Source organism: Pseudophryne corroboree, chromosome 1, assembly GCF_028390025.1.
Source record: "Pseudophryne corroboree isolate aPseCor3 chromosome 1, aPseCor3.hap2, whole genome shotgun sequence".
NCBI lineage: Eukaryota > Metazoa > Chordata > Amphibia > Anura > Myobatrachidae > Pseudophryne > Pseudophryne corroboree.
Window position 1 is genome coordinate 382,540,607 of NC_086444.1, and position 20,164 is coordinate 382,560,770.

A 20,164-nucleotide genomic window follows, 5' to 3' on the forward strand; every position below is an offset into this window, starting at 1 on the left:
TATATATATATATATATATATATATATATATATAATAGAATCATTTTTTTTCTATAGTCCTTAGTATGTTCTTGGTGCATAAAGTATGTGACTCTCCAGCCTTTGGTTTGTAATTTATATAGACACAGCAATGTAGTCATTATAAATTTGATTAAATTGCAGTGAAAGCCTTGAGTGAGTGAGCTCTCTAGTCTAGCTATCTGAGCTATATACAGTAGATTGGTGAGGGGAGCACAGACCACAGATGCACTGGACATGGCACTGGACATGTAACTATCCCCTTTTAAAGAATCAATCAAAAGAAAAGAAAAAGTTGTATAACTATCTTTTAATATTAAAACATTACTTCTAATAGTTAGATATAAAATATAATCTCTGGACATACACACATATAAAGATAAAAATAGAAGTCAAATAGGTGGTAGGCAGGACAAACGACAGAAAATTTATAATCACAGTCCCTAAATTGTTACCCCCAGGGAATACCCGGTTTAGCAGATGTAACACCTCAAACTCCAGTCTAACGTTGACAGCAGATTCACTCTTCTCTTAAGGGCCCCATACACTAGAACGATAATGGCCGATTTCATCCAATTTCTGGCATTCAGGACGATATATCGGGTGAAATCGGGCATTTTGGAGGTGTTTCCGATCCAATGCGTGCTCCCGTGAGGGTCGGATCGGCTCCCCTAGATCGTTAGTGCTGCACTCGTGATATGTTGGTTCCCCCCAGCATGGCTGGGATCGCATATGATATATCGCATGCAAAATGTACCAAATTGTATGGAATCACTCCTTTGAAGCTCCCGGGAGAGTTCAAGGGAAATCGCCTCCGACTTCAGCCACAGGACATATCGTTGTAGTTTATGGGGCCCTTTACATATATCTTTTTCTATATTTCTTTATCTTTTGTCACCAGCCACTTTGTTACTATTTATTTAGTAGCTTATGCCAACATAAGCCTCATCATTTACAGGTGACGCACATTCAGCAACAGCAGTGCAAATTACCCAGAATGTGCTGAGGATAGTCCAAGATAAGGATTGGGACAATGAATACAAATCGGCCTAATCTTTGTTCCTCGTGATTCTACCTTCTCAAAAGTCATCAACTTCGTGTTCATAACTTGCAGTTCTATCTTCACAGCCCATAAACCCAACCAATACTGTAGCTTTTACTTCACTCACTCACCCACCCCCAGTTCTTTCTGTCCTATCTTTCTTAGACCCATTGAAACTGTCACAACTCCTATAGGCTGTGCATTAGTCCAAATGGGTCCCAGAAGCTGTTGGCTGTTCAAATATAAAAAAGTTAACAGCTTGGTCACACACCAGAGTAATTTAAGGATCACATTATATACTAGATACAGACTGCACTGCAGAAGCTGCTGAGTCCAATGCCTACTTAACAAATATTAATCCTGACTGGAAAAAGGGAAAAGATCTAATGTGAAATAGTGGATTAGAAGGTAGATTAGTACACTCCCACAGACCATAGAAGCAGCCAAGCAATACAATTTCGGCATGTCTATTTGAGATCATAGGTGGTTTGAGAAAGTGAAAAAAATATATATTTTTTAATCCGAATTTGAAGTTATCAAAAAAACTAAAAGCAATGAGGACCAGCATAGAAATAGATTTTCCATACAAAGCTCTATAATTATTTTAAAAATATATATCTAAAATGTAGCATTTATACTAAAACAGGTTTGCAACCCATTTTGTTGGAAGCATGAAAAGATTGGCACAATTTTGGTTTATTGGTCAGAATGGTATGTACGCCTTAAAACGGTGCAGTTCTGTTTATGTATTTGAGAATATATATTGTACAGGACAAATAGTAATCTTCATGCTACACAATTCAAAGCAACAAGTCTAATGTCCAGTCTTTTTTTCTTTTACAATACAGCTCTTCAAGTCTTGCATGCTGCCCAGGATGGCGACAGCAAGGAGAGGAGTGCCTACTAGGTAAGCATGACTATAGTACAGTATTTGAAATTATTATTTTAGGAATGTTATATTTGTTTTCTCAATTCCTGGGTAAAAAAAAAAAAAGTGCAAAAGTATTTTTACTCCCAATCAAGTTACTAATAATGAGTGTGCATACAGGAAAGCATGCAGAAAGGTATAGCACTGTCACAGTCATAGACTTTTTATAGAAATGTCTCCTTCATCAACTTGAAGAATAACCCCTGTGCTGCATGAGACAGAAATTGTTACTTTCCCTTACGATGCTGTCACATGTTCATTGTGTGGCTTATGCACTGTACCCCTGTAACTTCATACTTTACTATCAATCGTATGTCCGTATGAGCAACTGGGGAAGCCCCTGTCTCCCGTCCTATCTGTGCCTCACCTTAGGATGCAGTTACAATCACAGCTATGGGAGGGAGCTAAGCACTGTTTGTCAACACAAGTATTTGTTAAAAAAAAATGACTTCCAAGTTCCCACACACAGTGTGTAAAAGAAATAAACAGGCAGTATGGCCATCTGTAAATCATCAACCAGCTTCAACACTAGACCCCCTGGGATTTCTATTATAACACAGAGACCACGAACATAGGTTTCCCACTACTATAGTGAAAACCAGCCCCAGGCTCAGGCTGATCATTGCATGAGTTACATGGCAAGGGGGCCTTGAGGAAATAGTAAAGCCCTCCATCCTCCCAGAGGCCACCAACTTCGATCTGGGAAGTGTAGGGGCTCTACACGTGTACGGTACCCTGGGCTGTGGGTGCTGAGATCATTAATAAGAGTAGCACTCCTGGAGAGGCAGTGATATATTTAAAACAAAGTTTAAATGTATAAGTGACTTCCTACAACCATTGGCCAGCACTTTATTATGTATACAATATAAATGTTTTTCTTGATACATTGTAGTCCAAAACAGAAAAAGAATCCTTTATGATACAGACACATTTCCCCTATAGTACCAGTCCGTTGTCTCCTATTGAATGGCAGCAACCCTGAGCCTCCTCCCTTATACAAATAGCCTTGTCCTTACCTGAGCAAACAAAACCGGTTATTTAAACTGTATTTACAGTATTTTACAACTTGTGTATTATAAAAGAAATTAAGTACTGCGCAACAATTGACATGTGGGGTAATAAGTAAAGAGAAATAATGTGCAATATTGTGATAATATAAAATACTGTACATTGTGTGGTATATTCTTGTGGGAAACTGTAAGTCAACACACACAATGCCCTAGCTCGCTGCTTTTAGAAGATAACAAAATCCATAAATTTGCATCCATTTATAAATAAAGTATTGATGTCTCAAGTTGATCGGTCCTAACCAAAGGTGATCAAACTGGGCAGGTACCATTTCTTCTATTGGTTCATCGAATAAAATCAGACCTCTAATGTTTGCCAAAATTTCTCACGTTTTTCATCAGATACAATTTGACAAGCCGGTACACACATGTGCAAACCCTGTCACACACATCCAAGCTCAAATTTTTTACAGTTTTTAGTGGCAATTGGTGAACCAATAGTACAATAGTAGTGCTCAGTGTTCAAATTAGAAGGATATTAAAATATTTTCTTATTATTTAAAAATATTATGTAATTAGTGATTTAAAATAAAAAAAATATTAATTTTAACGCAACAACACGTGAAAACCAAATCTGAAACTGGATCAGCACACATTAATTGTCAGTGATGGTGATACGTGTGTGAACTGCAAACTAAGAAGGGTGAACATAATCCACATATTTCAACCTACAATTTGAAGTGGGCTCACCTGGTGATTGTGCACATCAGGCCAATGAAATAGGATCATTTTAGGAAATATTTGTAAATGTTGGAAATGTCACCTTTTGGGTCGTATGATTATGTATTTCGAATTAATAGCAAACTCACACGGAGTTTGCAAAAATCCAGCACTACAAGGACCAGCAGTCACAGATAGCAATACACATTATGGTAGTTGCTCCATCAATTTATAAGTAACAGCTTATAATTATCACAACTGTTGCATTCCATACTAAGATACTTATTCATTGCCTGTATTTCTAAGACCTATTTTAGTAGACCGTGGCTCCGTGCCCATTCATAACGTGACCTTTTGATTAAGTATTCCAGAGGGGTGTGGTATAAAATGTCGACATTCACTATGTTGGCACCAAAATGTGGACATGGACAGTATGTTGAACCTTCACAATGTATACACTGACAAAATATTGACATTGCCAGTATGTCAGCATTACTAATATACACAGTCGACATGTTGATGATGTGTTTTTACCTTAACTTGTCAACTAGTCCTAAACATAACCCTACTCCTAAAATCACCTGAGGACATTCATGTCAACAGTCTTGAATGTCAACATGCTAAATGTATACCTTCCAGAGAAAGGGAGGAGATAATTATAAAGACTGTCACCATGCTATCACCATGCAAATCTTGAAGCTTTTACTCACTTACAGCATAAGATGCATATGATCTAATGGCTGCCATCAGGAATACTCAATGCACGCCATACTGAACAGTGTATGTAAAAACTATGACTTCTGATTGGCATATATAAACCATGTATACATTCAGTAATGGTGTAACTGTAGGTGTGCAATGTGAGACCAGAAAGAAACCAACACATAATTATCAGTTAATAACAAGACAGATATTTCAGAGGTTTTGGTCTGACCTATCGCACCACATATTACCTCCTTATACAAGCACATGTCAGACTGAAACAGAAATGAAAATAGCATTCAGTGACAGGTAATTAATCTACTGTAACCCAACGCCTTCCTCTTCATTATCATTTATTGTACTGATCCTTAAAGTGCAGTTTTTCTATGTAATTGTGTTACCCAATCTCCTTTTAGGCCTTAAGGGGGGTACTCACGGAGCGATATTCTAAGCAATCTGACTAGATTGCTTAGAATATAAGCCTGATCACTCCGTGTGTAGCCCTTACAGCGATAGCGATGCACAGCCCCGCGCATCGCTATCGCTGCTGCTAGATTGGCCTGCCGTGCAGGCCAATCTAGCGGGTCGCTCACTTCACCCGCTGGGTGAAGTGAGCAACCCGCTAGATTGGCCTGCCCGCTGGGTGAAGTGAGCGCCCCCCCTCGTCTCCTCCCGCACGCTCAGCACAGATCGCGCTGTGCTGAGCGGCAAGAGAGATGTGTGCTGAGCGGTTCGCTCAGCACACATCTCTCCCCGCATCGGCCCGTCTATATGGGCCTTTACATGTGACACCATCCATAGCTGTTTCCCGATAGTCGATCTGTCATAGAACCGTAAAACTTTACTGTACTGTTTGTCAGTGTTTGTCTGATCTTATCCTATATACTGTAGTGGCTATAAATATTTATACATAATAATAAACAGTATTAGGTTTCACATTATAGATGTTGCGAACTTATGACTGGCGCAGAGCTTATCAATACTTAATGTTATGTACTTAAGCAAGCTTGACTCCTTGCTATAATCTAATCAACACAGTTTTATGGACAGATAACATTTGCTTTATTGCATTAGGGTAATCTCTACAATTTCATTGAGTCTGTTAAGCTTGCTCTCAGGCATTAATTATCAACATGACCAATATGTTCTGATGACATTCATAAAATAACATAAATATAACAAATAATTATGTGATTGATAATACTACATAGCATTGTATATTTAGAACATATATTAGATTGATGTCCTCACACAACATAAGATGTATGGCAGGGCTGGGGAACCTTTTTTCTACCAAGGGCCATTTGGATATTTATAAAATCCTTCTGGGGCCATACAAAAATTATCAACTTAAAAATTAGCCTGCCCCCAGTAGATATGCCCCCATTAGATATGACCCCTAGTAGCGCCGCTTACACACACACACATTAAAAGAAAGAAAAGACACAATACTCACCAGCCATACTCCTGCTTCTGGACCATTGCCCTCTGCCTGGCTGCCCGCTCCTCAGAACTATGGGAGAGACATCATGACATCTCTCCCATAGCACTGCACAGGCACACACGCACACTGCCAGAGCCGGAGCTCAGGAGTGTGCTCCTGCCCCTGGCTCCTGCTAAGGGGAAAAAGCCGGGCACCCGCTAGTAACAAAATCTCAGTGGGTGCCCGGCATCTCCCTTGGTTAGGTGAGCCTGGGAGGGCCGGATCAATTGGCTTTGCGGGCCTTATACGGCCCGAGGGCCTGAGGTTCCCCACCCCTGATGTATGGGATGCACTGTAGCCGGGGTGTGCCTAATCGGCATCTATGCCAGTTCCTGCAGGGCAAAAGAGATTAACGTTTGGACAGTTGCCCAGGGGCCCCACAGTGCTATTATAGGTCAGTGGGGAGCAGTAGCTATTCCAGACACTAAGAGGTGCTGCATCTGGATCACAAGTTCTTGGCAGTATTGTGGATGTGTTGTAATGACATAATGATGCTGCCAGTCAGATTGAGACTAGAAGAGTGAGCACAGCACATCTGCCATGCTGCATCCACACACTGTTTACACTTCTGCACCAGCACCACCACCATGGTTGCAGGAGAACCCCACAGGAACATGGGTGTCCATTCCCTGCAGACATTAGGAAAATAGAGTCCTTAGTGAGGACACACAGAAGGGAGCACCAGACTCATTCACCAAAGCACCAGCACAACACAATTAATATTGAGGCTTGTTGCTGTGGACTCTTACCAGTAATATTTTTATAGAGTGAGACACTGCTACTGATTGATATTTCTCAGACAACTACCACCCTTTCTGGTTGCTGCACACACAGGGCAAGGGACATGTACGGGACTGCACCATATGGAAAGGAATCCCCAGAATGGGCCTACTAACTTCCAAGGCACCACATCACCATTGCAGTTGTCATACACTATAGTGTACAGCAGAGGTTCTCAAACTCGGTCCTCGGGGGCACACACAGTGCATGTTTTGCAGGTAACCCAACAGGTGCACAGGTGTATTAATTACTCACTGACACATTTTAAAAGGTCCACAGGTGGAGCTAATTATTTCACTTGCGATTCTGTGAGGAGACCTGCAAAACATGCACTGTGTGTGCCCCCGAGGACCGAGTTTGAGAACCTCTGGTGTACAGGGTAAGGTAGATACAAGGTGCCTTACGGAAAGTAGGTCTCTAAAGGCGCAATCTTACTACCCAGCTAACACCACTTTTCCAGCATCAATACCATATCATCCTCGCAGTTGTCGTTACACTACTAGTTTAAAGGGGGGACGCAGATACTTTATGGAAAGTAGCTCTCTAAAAGAGCAATCTTACCACACAGGCAATACCTGTTTATCAACTACACCACTTTCTGTCTACTGAATTGTTAGACAGAACCATTGTGACTCCAGCAACAATAAATTGGATTGTTTACAACCATACAAGACTCCATCTTCATTTATTCCACTTTTCACATATGGTACTACAGTAATGCATACATAACAAGATATTCAGACCCCACGTCACTCATACACCTACACACCCATGTCACTCCATACTACGGACCAACACCAACAAAACCCAGGTGGATCACTGTAAAGTCGAAGCAGGGTATCCCTATAGTACTTAGCAGCATCACAACCACCATTCCCCAGCCCATATTTACTTTCTTAGTACCCGAGAAGCGCATTTAAAACGACTTCTCAAGCATAGCACAGGACTGGAGGTGGCCGTGGAGTGGAGGCAGAGTATCATAGAGAGGATTGGAGGGGCACGATAGGATGGCATGCATAAGTTAGTTAATGTGTGTGTATGGGGGGTTGCAGATACAGAACATTATATGAGGTTGTTCAATAAATAAGGTAACCAGACCTATCACGTGTGTACTGGTCTCTATTTTATTGTAATTTCCCGCCAGGCCACAACAGGTAGAAGACTGCTTGCCATCACGGCCATTAGACTTCGCCTCATATCATAGCCTTTCTGCAGCATGAACTTTATAAGCACTCATACAGAACTTCATCACATAATGCACTGATCTGAACATTGCAGTCCATGTTGGCATTTACACAAAGCAAACACTTGTCAGTAGGTGTGTGTGTGTGTGTGTGTGTGTGTGTGTGTGTGTGTGTGTGTTGGGGGGCTTTAAGAATGCATACAATGAATGTTTACAAGCTCTTAGAGTTATTTAACTCCACCACTAATTGCATTTCTGGCAAATAATAAGTATGCGTATGCTGAACAGTGAGGCGCTTCCCTTTTTGAACCACCAATGTGAGTGCGGCTGCCAGGTCCAAGGTGGATGATATTTCTGTATATTGAGTCCAAATGACTGCAATCTGCCATGTAGTTTGCTTTTTTTTTCTTGCACATTACAGTAAGTTTATGCCAGATACATTGGAAGCCGCACATTACTCTTGGCTGTATGTTTAATGCCGTCTATTTTTTAGCAAATTCTGTTTTAAGTTAGGGGATTTTTGGACATGAAACTAACAAAATACATAGCTGTAAATTTGAAACATTTTGAACACAAAGAATAAGACAAAACAATGCTTTAGACTGTGTTAGTCAGTAGATAAGAAACAATTACATGTACTCTGTATTGTAAACTGAAACAAACAAAAGTGTGATGAACATGATATAAAATGATGCCTCGGAGGAAATAGACAGGCAAAAGGGATTTGAGGAGCCTCAATGAGTCACTTGTAGAAATGTGCAATGTTATTTGTGTACAGAGAAGAAGAAAAAAGTAAACTCTTTTTTTGGGGGGCACTCTTATTAACATATACTCATTAAAACTTAGCTTTTATTATTTCTATCATGAAACAAACACACAAAATATACAAAATAAGCTCTCTCATGAAGAGAGCAATATTCAATAACAGTGTTTTAAATCAGTGAGGGATAAGGAGCCCACTCGCAAAGACTCAATATTAGATTGAATTCTTACAAATGGTGATAGGATATCCGACATATATGTGGGTGAGCACCTGGGATCCAGTGATCATCAAGCAGTATGGTTTAGTATAAAGACAGGATCCAACTCCTGTCACACAAAAACAAAGGTGTTGGATTTTAGAAATGCTGACTTTGCAAAAATAGGGAGATGTTTAAGTTTGGCGGACTGGTGGAACTTGGAAGGCGTGCAGGAGAGGTGGGAAAAACTGAAAAGTGCAATACTAAGTGCAACTGACCTTTGTATCAAAAGGGTTAGGAAACGCACCAGGAAAAGGAAGCCAGTGTGGTTCACAAAAGAAGTATCAACTAGTGTAAAAGCAAAAAAGATGGCTTTTAGGAAATACAAACAGACTCAAAATAATAATGACAAAGAGGTGTATCTTGACAGACGGAAGGATGCTAAGAAAGTGATCAGACATGCAAAAGCAGAAGCTGAGGAGAAAATGGCCCAGTCAGTAGATAAAGGGGGCAAAACTTTTTTTAAGTATATAAGTGAAAGGAGAAAATCAAATGGAGGAATAATAAGACTTAAGACAGAGAGTGAGCATTTAGTGGAGGGAGACAGGGCAATAGCAGATCACCTAAATAATTATTTTTGCTCAGTATTTACTACAGAAGAAGGGATGGGGCCACAGTTAAGTAGCAAGGACATTCATAAAAATAAGGTAGATGAAAGTACATTTACAGAGGAGAAGGTCCTAACAGAACTTTCACAACTAAAAGTGGATAAATTAATGGGACCAGATGGGATACATCCAAGGATACTCAAAGAGCTAAAAGATGTGCTGGTTACACCTTTAACATAATTATTTAACCAGTCACTAAATACAGGTGTTATTCCAGAGGACTGGAAAAGAGCAAATGTAGTTACACTGCACAAAAGTGGAAGCAAGGAAGAAGCAAGTAACTACAGACCAGTAAGCCTTACATCAGTAGTAGGGAAAGTAATGGAAAAACTATTAAAAGAAAGAGTTGTGGAATATCTTAAATCAAATCACTTACAGGATCCAAAACAGCATGGATTTACTGGTGGGAGATCATGCCAAACAAATCTTATTGACTTTTTTGACTCTGTGACGAAAATAATAGATCAAGGGGGAGCTGTAGATGTAGCATATCTAGACTTTAGTAAGGCATTTGACACTGTCCCACATCGCAGACTGCTAAATAAATTTGAAAGCGTGGGTGTGGATTTTAAAATAGTTAAATGGACAATAACCTGGTTGCAGGATAGGAAACTGACAGTTGTAGTTAATGGAGTGCAATCTATGGAGGGAAATGTTACCAGTGGAGTACCCCAGGGATCTGTACTTGGTCCAGTTCTCTTTAATATCTTTGTTGATGACATTGCAGATGGTATTGAAGGGAAGGTATGCCTTTTTACAGATGATACAAAGATATGCAACAGGGTAGACACACCGGGAGGGGTAAAACAAATGATTGATGACCTAGGTAGGCTTGAGAAATGGTCAAGAATGTGGCAACTATAGTTTAATGCTAAAAAATGCAAAATCATGCACTTGGGTCTCAAAAACCCAAAGGCTAAATATAGTATCAAGGGTACTATAATGGAAACTACTGAGGAGGAAAGGGATTTAGGAGTCACTATTTCAAGTGACTTGAAGGCAGGAAAGCAGTGCAACAAAGCAATGAGAAAGGCAAGTCAGATGCTTGGTTGCATAGGGAGAGGAATCAGTAGTAGGAAAAAAGAAGTGATAATGCCACTGTATAGGTCATTGGCGCGGCCCCATCTGGAGTACTGTGTCCAGTTCTGGAGACCATATCTCCAGAAGGATATAAATACATTAGAGAGTGTACAAAGAAGGGCAACTAAAATGGTGCATGGCCTACATCACAAAACGTACCCGGAAAGGCTAAAGATCTTAACATGTATAGTTTGGAGGAGAGAAGGGAAAGGGGGGACATGATAGAAACTTTCAAATATATCAAGGGTCTTAACAAAGTTCAGGAGGGAAACATTCTTCAAGGAAGAGAAATCTTAGAACTCGAGGACATACACTAAGATTGGAGGGGGGGGAGGTTCAGGGGAAATTTAAGGAAAAATTACTTCACAGAAAGGGTAGTGGATAAGTGGAATAGTCTCCCATCAGAGGTGGTAGAGGCTAAGACTGTAGAGCAATTTAAACATGCTTGGGATAGGCATATGAATATCCTTACAAAGAATTAAGGTTCAAAAAGGGTTGAGATTGCCTAAAGGATAAAAAAAAGGGGCAGACTAGATGGGCCAAGTGGTTCTTATCTGCCGTCAAATTCTACGTTTCTATGTTTCTATGTAACTATCCCATTGACAAAACAGTCTACACATGCTGCAGTGAGTAGCAATATCACATGACAACTAGTATAGCTTAAATTGGATAGCCTCTGTTAAAGATTCCTACTCTGAAGTCATCATTACAGTGTTAGCAAGATATGGATATATCCAGGGATTAAAGTGGTCCTGGAGAGGTGGGGGAACTCATCTTCGTTGCGCACCACAAAATGGGTGTGTGGCCTTACTAGGAAGGGGTGTGACCACACAATAGTACCAATTCAAAGTAACGCCTCATAGTAGCACAATCTTATTCACATTGCTTCACATATTATTGACCTTTACACACACAATGGCCACAGTAGTAGTAGTGCCCCCTAGAGCTATAGGGATTTTTTATGTGTTTAAATTTAGATGCAATGCACAATATGCACAATATAGCAGTATATGTTGAATAACCTTTGCTCACCTCTCCTATGTCTTCCATGTGTCCTTTCTGCTTTCTTGTTTCCTTTGTCTGTCACTCTCCTCGTGTCCATATCTTCAACCTAGGAAACCCATACTCCCTATATACTCTCCTTTGTGTCTGATCACCTGCATCTTTCTTTCCTTTACTTACCCCCTACACCTCTTCACTCCCTGCTACCCTTTCAACCTCTGCTTCTATCTCACCCCTGTACCTCTCACCCCCTGCTCCTCTCACTCTCCCATCTCACCCCATGCTCCTCTCACTCTCCCATCTCACCTCCAGCACCTCTCACTCTCCCATTTCACCCCCTGCTCCTCTCACTCTTTCATCTCACCCCCTGCTCCTCTCACTCTCCCATCTCACCTCCTGCACCTCTCACTCTCCCATCTCATGCCCTGCTCCTCTCACTCTCCCATCTTACCTGTTGCACCTCTCACTCTCCCATCTCACCCCCTGCACTTCTCACTATCCCATCTCACCCATGCTCCTCTCACTCTCCCATTTCACCCCCTGCACCTCTCACTGTCCCATTTCATCCCCTGCAGCTCTCAATCTCCCATCTCACCCCCTGCACCTCTCACTGTTCCATCTCACCCCCTGCTCCTCACCCCCCCAATCTCACCCCATGCTCCTCCCATTCCCCATCTCACCTCCTGCTCCTCTCACACCCTGCACTTCTCACTCTTCCATCTCACCCATGCTCCTCTCACTCTCCCATCTCATCCCCTGCTCCTCTTATTCTCCCATCTCACACCCTGCTCCTCTCACTCCCCCATCTCACGCCCTGCTCCTCTCATTCTCCCATCTCACCCCATGCTCCTCTCATCCCCATATCACCCCATACTCCTCTCATTCCCCATCTCACCTCCTGCTCCTCTCACCCCCTGCATTTCTCACTCTCCCATCCCACCCATGCTCCTCTCACTCTCCCATCTCACCCCCTGCACCTCTCACTCTCCCATCTCACCCCCTGCTCCTCTCACTCTCCCATCTCACCCCCTACTTCACTCCCCCAACCTCACCCCATGCTCCTCTCATCCCCATCTCACCTCCTGCCCCTCTCGCCCCGCCCCCATATCACCCCCTGCTTCTCTCATCCCCCCCATTTCACCCCCTGCTTCTCTCTATTCCTACCCCCCCCCCCCATTTCACCCCCCTGCATTGAGAGGAGAGAATGTAATGTAATACTTTTGTGTAGCATGCATTATTTTAATTACTAGTTAACCACATTACTCCATTGCTCTTACCTTTTACTTATCAAAACGAACCCTTTATGGAGCTCACATTTACATTGTTAGGAGTACCATTTTTGTACAACACTAATATAAATCCATCTGTGATTTTGTATTTTATATGCTGATGACTGATGCTGCAGCCATTGAATCAGCTCTGGCAACACAAAGTTAGCCAGAATATGTCAGAATCATTACATTTTTAAATGCTCCAGCCCAATGCAGCAGGGGAGATGAGCAAGAGGATGGAAAATGGTAAATAATCTTCAGGGACTTCTATATTCTTCTCTCACCCTGTGCTCTTCTCGCCTCCCCCCAATCTCACCTCCTGCTCCTTTCACCCCTTTCCAATCTTACCCCCTGCTTCTCTCACCACCACCCCCAATCTCACCCCTGCTTTTCTCACCACCACCCCCAGTCTCTCCCCCTGCTTCACTCATCATCCCCCCGCCATCTCACCCCCTGCTTCGTTCATCATCCCTCCGCCATCTCACCCCCTGCTTCGCTCATCATCCCCCATGTCCTCCATCGTCGGAGCCGAAGCCTGGAGAATCAGGTCCTGGCTGCACTGTAAACTTGGCAGCAGCCGCCAAACAGTCCTGACTCGCAGACTGGCTGCCTGCTATTGAAAAGAAGGGGCTGCTCTTTTGAAACATTGATCATGTACCTACTTGGCAGCTTCTCAATGGCTGTCAGTCCATGAGCCGTGATTGTCTCACTCCAGATTTTGAAAAAGCCGCCCCTTCTATTGATTGGCACTGTAGCAGGTCTGCCAGCCGAGATTGGCTGGCAACTGCGTCCAACTTTACAGTGCAGCCAAAACCTGAAGCTTTTACTTGTTGGTGGCCAGGTGGATGCGGAACTGGTTCCGCCTTCAATTAGAAGTGATGGAACGCAGTTCTGGCCCACTTTAATCCCTGGATATATCAATCATAAGTTATATACCATTGACTTCACACATACCATGTATTTAACAGTATGTAGCATCTGTTTTACTCTATCGCCAATTATATATTCAGGAGTATCAAATGGAGCATAATAGGGTTCCATTCATTAAACCACCTCATAAAAAATATCTAGATAAACAGCATTATGCTCATGTAACAATGCATTATGAACATATCTGTTGGTATAACTTAGAGAAGTATGGAATTGGGTTATTGTTGTGTAAAGATCAGTTGGAAAAGTACATACATGTGATAGCAGTAGGGATCTGCTTTTAACCATCTGCCGTCGGCATCGAATGGGTTAATGAGAGTCTCTAGATCCAATATATTTGTTTAAAAGGTTGCCTGCATCTGCTGTCAGCCCTAAGATTTCGGGCTGATGATAGTACAGACAGTAAGGCTCAAGTACAATGGTTGAGTCTGATAACCAGCAAAAATATTTGTGCGTTGTATTCAATATAAGTAAAATAGTAAAATAAACAATGTATTTGTTGTGACTCATTCACTCATCAGACATTGACTGTGTGGCAAATGTCTCACACGGTATAGACAGCAAATCAAACACAACTGAAATCAAAAAGTCTCCCATTATGGCACTGTCAGCTCCTTATGTATTTGATAAGAGTTGCCATACTAGGATAGATTATTATAGAGAGAAAAGGCCTCATTTCCTATCTTAGAAAAACAGAACACAACAACACTCAGCTGCTAAAACAGCGCCTCGAAAACAGAGCCAATATAGATTTTAAAATTCCTAATAGAGGACAACTCCTGAAATACTGCGCTTGCCGGTATCACTATGTGGAGTGAGCAAACGGACAACAGAACAAGAAAAAACGGCTGCGCTGTATGTCAGGAGGTGATAAGGACACACAGGTTCTAGACTGTGCACTTGAATTATACTTATTTTACATTGTACTGCACAAGACTATGGTGTATTTTCTACAGTACATTGCTGTTGTTAATCTGGACATTATCATGCATAAACTAGCAGCACTTACAATATGTCAAGGGACCCACACCATGCATTCTCTAATGTAAGCCAAGCCTCTATGGGTTCTGGCCACTCCCCCTCTGGTGGCTGGCCACATCTATAAGAATGGCCCAATAAAACTTCATTCTCCCGGTGGGCCCTTCATGCAGGGCCAGAATAACAATGGGGCAGATGGAGCTGCAGCTCCAGGACCCCATTGAAAATAGGCCCACAGGATTCCCTGCAGCGGAGCCAGTGTTGACAGGAAAAAAAAATTCTTGTCACCACCAGCACAGCTCTCTTGCCTCCCACGCCACCGGACCCGTCCAAAGCCCCGCCTCCCAGACCCATCTGAAGCTCCGCCTTCCGGACCCATCCAAATTCCCAAATCCTGGACCCAGTCAGAAGCCCCACCTCCCAGTCCTATCCGTGGACCCGCCTCCCAGACCCATCTGAAGCCCGGCCTCCCGGACCATCCAAAGCTCCGCCTGCATGCTTTGAGAAGTTTAACTTTTGCACTGCGTCTATCTCATACTTGCCTACCCTCCCGGAATGGCCGGGAGGCTCCCGAAAATCGGGTGGCCCCCCCCCCCCCCCCCCGGAAAGGTGGGCAAGCCTCCCACTTTCCGTGCTGCCCCTCCACGACCCTCCTCGGCAGCCCGCAGCAGAGAACAAGTGGGCGGTCTGAGGGGGTCCGATGATGCGATTTGCGCTGAATCGCGTTATCGTAGCTCCGCCCCCGCTATACAGCGCCTCTTTTCTCGGCACTGCATAGCGGGGGGCGGAGCCACGATGACACGATCTTGATGCCACGCCCCCGGACTGTCCACTACCCTGTTGGCTACGACCCCAGAACACCCATCCTGCTGCCAGCCACGCCCCCATGCACCTACAACGCTGCCTCCTCCCGGAGGAGGGGGCAGCAAAGTAGGTAAGTATGGTGTATCTACGCAGCTGTATTAGGGGCTTAGAGCTAGTGGCCAGTGGGGACGCCGGGGAAGGGGGTAATCGACCATTGTGCAACAGTAACCCTGCTCCTCCCCCTCTCCTCTGCTGCTCTTCTCCCCACCCGATGCTCTCTTCCTGGGTACCATTCACATTCAGATGGTACTGGGTGCTGGGGACTATGGGCCAAATTCAGACCTGATCGCTTCTCTGCCAATTTGCAGAGGTCTGCGATCGGATAGTCGCCGCCCAGACATAGTGAAAATCCGCCCCGTGCAAATCTGTGTACGCGGTGCGAAAAGCTTTGCAAATCCGTTAGAAACTCATTCATCATCTAATGATTTTTCCAGTCTATGCAGTCTGTGCGTAGCCCAGGACCTACTCCTACAGTGCAAAAGAATCAGGCTGGTCGGGGCCAGAGCCGACGTCACACACCCTCCCTGAAAACGCTTGGGAATGCTTGGGCCAGTTACCACCCCCAAAAGTCCGCTTCCTGTCAATCAGCCTGTGTTCACCTAGCGATGAAAAAAGATGCAGGATTTTTTTGCAGTTTGGCCTTGTGCCTGCGCATTATGATCCGTATGCATGCGCATTGTTCTATAATCAGCCGCATTGTGATTTTGCCCAACAGCGATCAGGTCTGAATTAGGCCATAGTGTAGTAGTTATATAGTGAAGTGATGTAGTGTGTGGAGGAAGAGCAGTGATGTACAGTAGTATGCCACCACACACCCCCTGCCCACACAAGAAGAAATCACACCCACTGTGCACCAGCAATAGGCCCTTCATAAATTTCAGCTCCAGGCCAGTGTGGACCTTTATCTGGCACTGTCTTCATGCCCCAGTCTGACAGTGTGTGCTTGTGTCTACAGACAGTGAATGCTTATCATATAACAGCTGAGTGATGTACTGGAAAGCACAAGTAAAATATCTCCTCAAAAAGGCCTTAGGGGCTAATTCAGGTTGGATCACAAATTGCGATCCAACTGTAATTATTGCGCCCGTCCTGCACATGCCCCAGTACTTTCTGCGGGGGGGCCGCAGAAAATGCGATCGCCTCTGCTGCGGTCGCTGGGCGGCAACAATCTGTTTCCATGGCAGAGATGGAGCGTTGCGGGGGCAGAGCTGGCCAAACAGGGGATGGTGTTGCGCGAATGGGGCGTGGTAGGGGTGTGATCGCGGCGGCTTCCTGACATCACATGCAGCCGCCGCGATCGGGAACATGGCAGCGGGCCTTCATGCGCCAGCAGGAGGCATACCTAATTCCTGCATTGAAGCAATGCGATTACAATTTCTGCTTCATCAAGGGGGGAGGCGGCGGTCAGCATGCTGGGCGGTCTTGCCCTGCAATGGGCGGCCCCCAGCATGCTAGCAAAAGGTTTGCAAATTCTGCTAATTAGCAGAATTTGCAATCCTTACTGAATTAGACCCAGAGTGAGGTTAATCCTCAATACCCAGGAGTGAGTATTTTGGAAAGAAACAGTGTCCAGGGACGTGCAGTCAGGGGAATTAATGATTAAAATAATACAAAGAACATACTTATGACACATATTCTGTGTCATAAGTAGCTTCTTTATATTATGGTAATCATTTCAGTGTAAATACCTGCTTAAAATTGATTTTTGGGGCACCAAGAGCGGTGCCTCCCGCTGCCAATTGTAAATGGCGAAAGCAGGGGTGGGGCCAAACATTGGGCTGTAAAGTCCATTGAAAAAATCAGTGTAAGCGACATCTATACACGTGCCTCAGTGCAGGGACGTGCTTTCAGCCCATATGAAAGCATGCCCCTGAGTGTCAGTATTACCTTATTTGAGAAGCATGAGAGAACAGTGGTCTCTGTAAGTAAGACTTACAGTCTGTAAGTGGGGACCTGGTGAGCACAGACAGTGTCCCCCAAAACCTACTACTCAGAATGGTGGTTTATCTTTAGGAGATTTCAACCACCAATGTTAGACTGATTGACATGAAATCCACCCAATCACAGTGGTGGGTGGGACAAATGGCAGCAATTGCCAGGAACCACTAAGGAGTTAACTTCCTGTTTGTCAGGCTATTGGGTAAACGTGTGAGTCACCAAATAATGGTCAGTGTATGGGGGGCGGTGCATGTAGGAAAAAAAAGGTTAATGGAAAGAAATACTGCAAAGTCTGTGCCACCTGTATTATAGTAACCACGGAGTCTGCGCCCAGGGGTGTATCTAGGGGTCCAAGCGCCCCTGGCAAAGTAAGGGACTGGCGCCCCCCCCCCCCCCGGCGGCAGGAGGATCAGAGTGCCAGCGCCAATGCAGCATCATGGCCAGAGGCGGATTTAGATCTCATCGGGCCCTAAGCAAGACACCGTTTTGGGGCCCCCCCCTTCCTCAAACAATCCATGACACTATAGTTTCATTCCTGATTTATTACCCTTACATTATTTGTAATTTTTCCTCCTTACATTCTACATTTTAAAACTTTAAGCATTACTGGCATAACAAACATTAAAAAGGTACATAAAAACAGTGCAAACATAATATAAAATAATTTATTAAAATTTTTAACGCCTGATATCCTAGAAAGGCAGGCAGTTTTGTGATTATTGCACAGATAATAAAATTTAAGTATAAAAACACTAAGAATATTCATGTCTCAAATGTTCACTGTATTTATTCGATACATACATTTACATGATCAGCATTTCAAAACATACCTGTTACAAAGCATAGCTAGCCAATATTTCTTAACTTTTTTATAAGCCTAGTAAGACTTGCGTTACTTAGCATATTTTTTTTTACAATTATAATTACAGCAAAACAATTTACAATCAGGATCCAAAACAAATCTGCCACTGCCGACATGTTGTTGTCTGAGTTCTATTATCGTAAAGGCACCTCTCCTCCCATACCCCCTCCCCCTGCTGGCACCCTCTATACCCCCCCCCCCCCCCCACACACCGCATTCACCCCCAGACACTGAAGGTGGATGTTCGTGTCTGATATGAGCTATACTGCTCCGAGCTCTAAAGTCAGCGCTGACAGGCACCTCATCTCCCATCCCCCCCAAACCCACAAGCACAGATTGTGGAGCTCTATTGCTCCAAGGCAGCTGCAGGCACCTAACCCCCTATACCCCCCCTCCCCCCCCCAAAAAAAAGAAAAAAACAACCCAGACTGATTGTGGAGCTGTATTGCACCAAGCTGCAGCTGGCAGGCACCTAGTTACCACCTCCAGCAGCACTAGCAGGCACACTCCCACCCCCATCAACAAGCTCCAAACACATGATTGTGCCCCGCACTGGCAGGCACACTATCCACCCTCCCCATCGACAAGTCTGATCACCCCCTCCCCCCCCCCCCCGCCACACACACCGTAGCAATTTATGAATATTTACTTCTATTAGTCTTAAATACTGTAGATCTAAAGAGAATGAATAAAAAACTTGGCAAGGCATCGACAAAGCATGTGCTGCAGCATAGAGTGCAAGGGAGCCTTAACTGACACTTACAGGGAGCCTTGTAACTAAGGGAGCCTTAACTGACAATCTCTCCCCCCCCCCCCACCCTACTGTACTGCGGCGCTGGACTACAGACCCCCCCCCCCCAACACACTGTACTGCGGTGCTGGACCTTATTCGCCCCCACCCCAGATAAACTGTACTGTGGCGCTGGGCTACAGATCCCCCCCGACACACTGTATTGCAGCGCTGGAGTTCAGACACCCTCCCCTCCCTTCTCCCCACGGACACACAGTGTACTGCAGCACTGGAGTTCAGATTCCCACGTCCCCTCCCCCCCAACCCACTGTACTGCGCCACTGTAGTTCAGACCCCAACCCCCCCCCCCCCCCCCGAGGCACTTTGTACTGCAGCGCTGGACTTCAGACTTCCACCACAAGCACCTCCCCCCCCCCCACACACACTACTCCTCCTCTCCCCCCCCACACACACACACTGTACTCCTCCTCTCCCCCCCACCACACACTGTACTCCTCCTCCTCCCCCCCCCACACGCACACTGTACTCCTCCTCCACCCCCACACACACACACTGTACTCCTCCTCCTCCCCCCCCCACACGCACACTGTACTCCTCCTCCCCCCCCACACACACACTGTACTCCTCCTCCTCTCCCCCCCCACACACACACTGTACTCCTCCTCCTCCCCCCCCCACACGCACACTGTACTCCTCCTCCTCCCCCACACACACACTGTACTCCTCCCCCCCCCCCCCACCCAAACACACTGTACTCCTCCTCCTCTCCCCCCCCCCACACACACTGTACTCCTCCTCCTCTCCCCCCCCGCACACACTGTACTCCTCCTCCTCCCCCCCCACACGCACACTGTACTCCTCCTCCCCCCCCCACACACACACACACTGTACTCCTCCTCCTCTCCCCCCCCCACACACACACACACACTGTACTCCTCCTCCTCCCCCCCCCCACACGCACACTGTAGTCCTCTTCCTCTCCTCTCTCCCCCCCCTCC

General features: G+C 44.7%; 1 protein-coding gene across 1 annotated transcript in view; it reads left to right on the plus strand.

Moving 5' to 3' along the window:
• Positions 1-20,164, plus strand: part of SCARF2 (scavenger receptor class F member 2) — a 435,907-nt gene that overhangs the window by 129,469 nt on the left and 286,274 nt on the right. Inside the window, exon 2 of the mRNA XM_063913161.1 lies at positions 1,909-1,967. Coding sequence (XP_063769231.1) covers positions 1,909-1,967 — 59 coding nt within the window. The remainder of the gene's footprint in view (positions 1-1,908; positions 1,968-20,164) is intronic.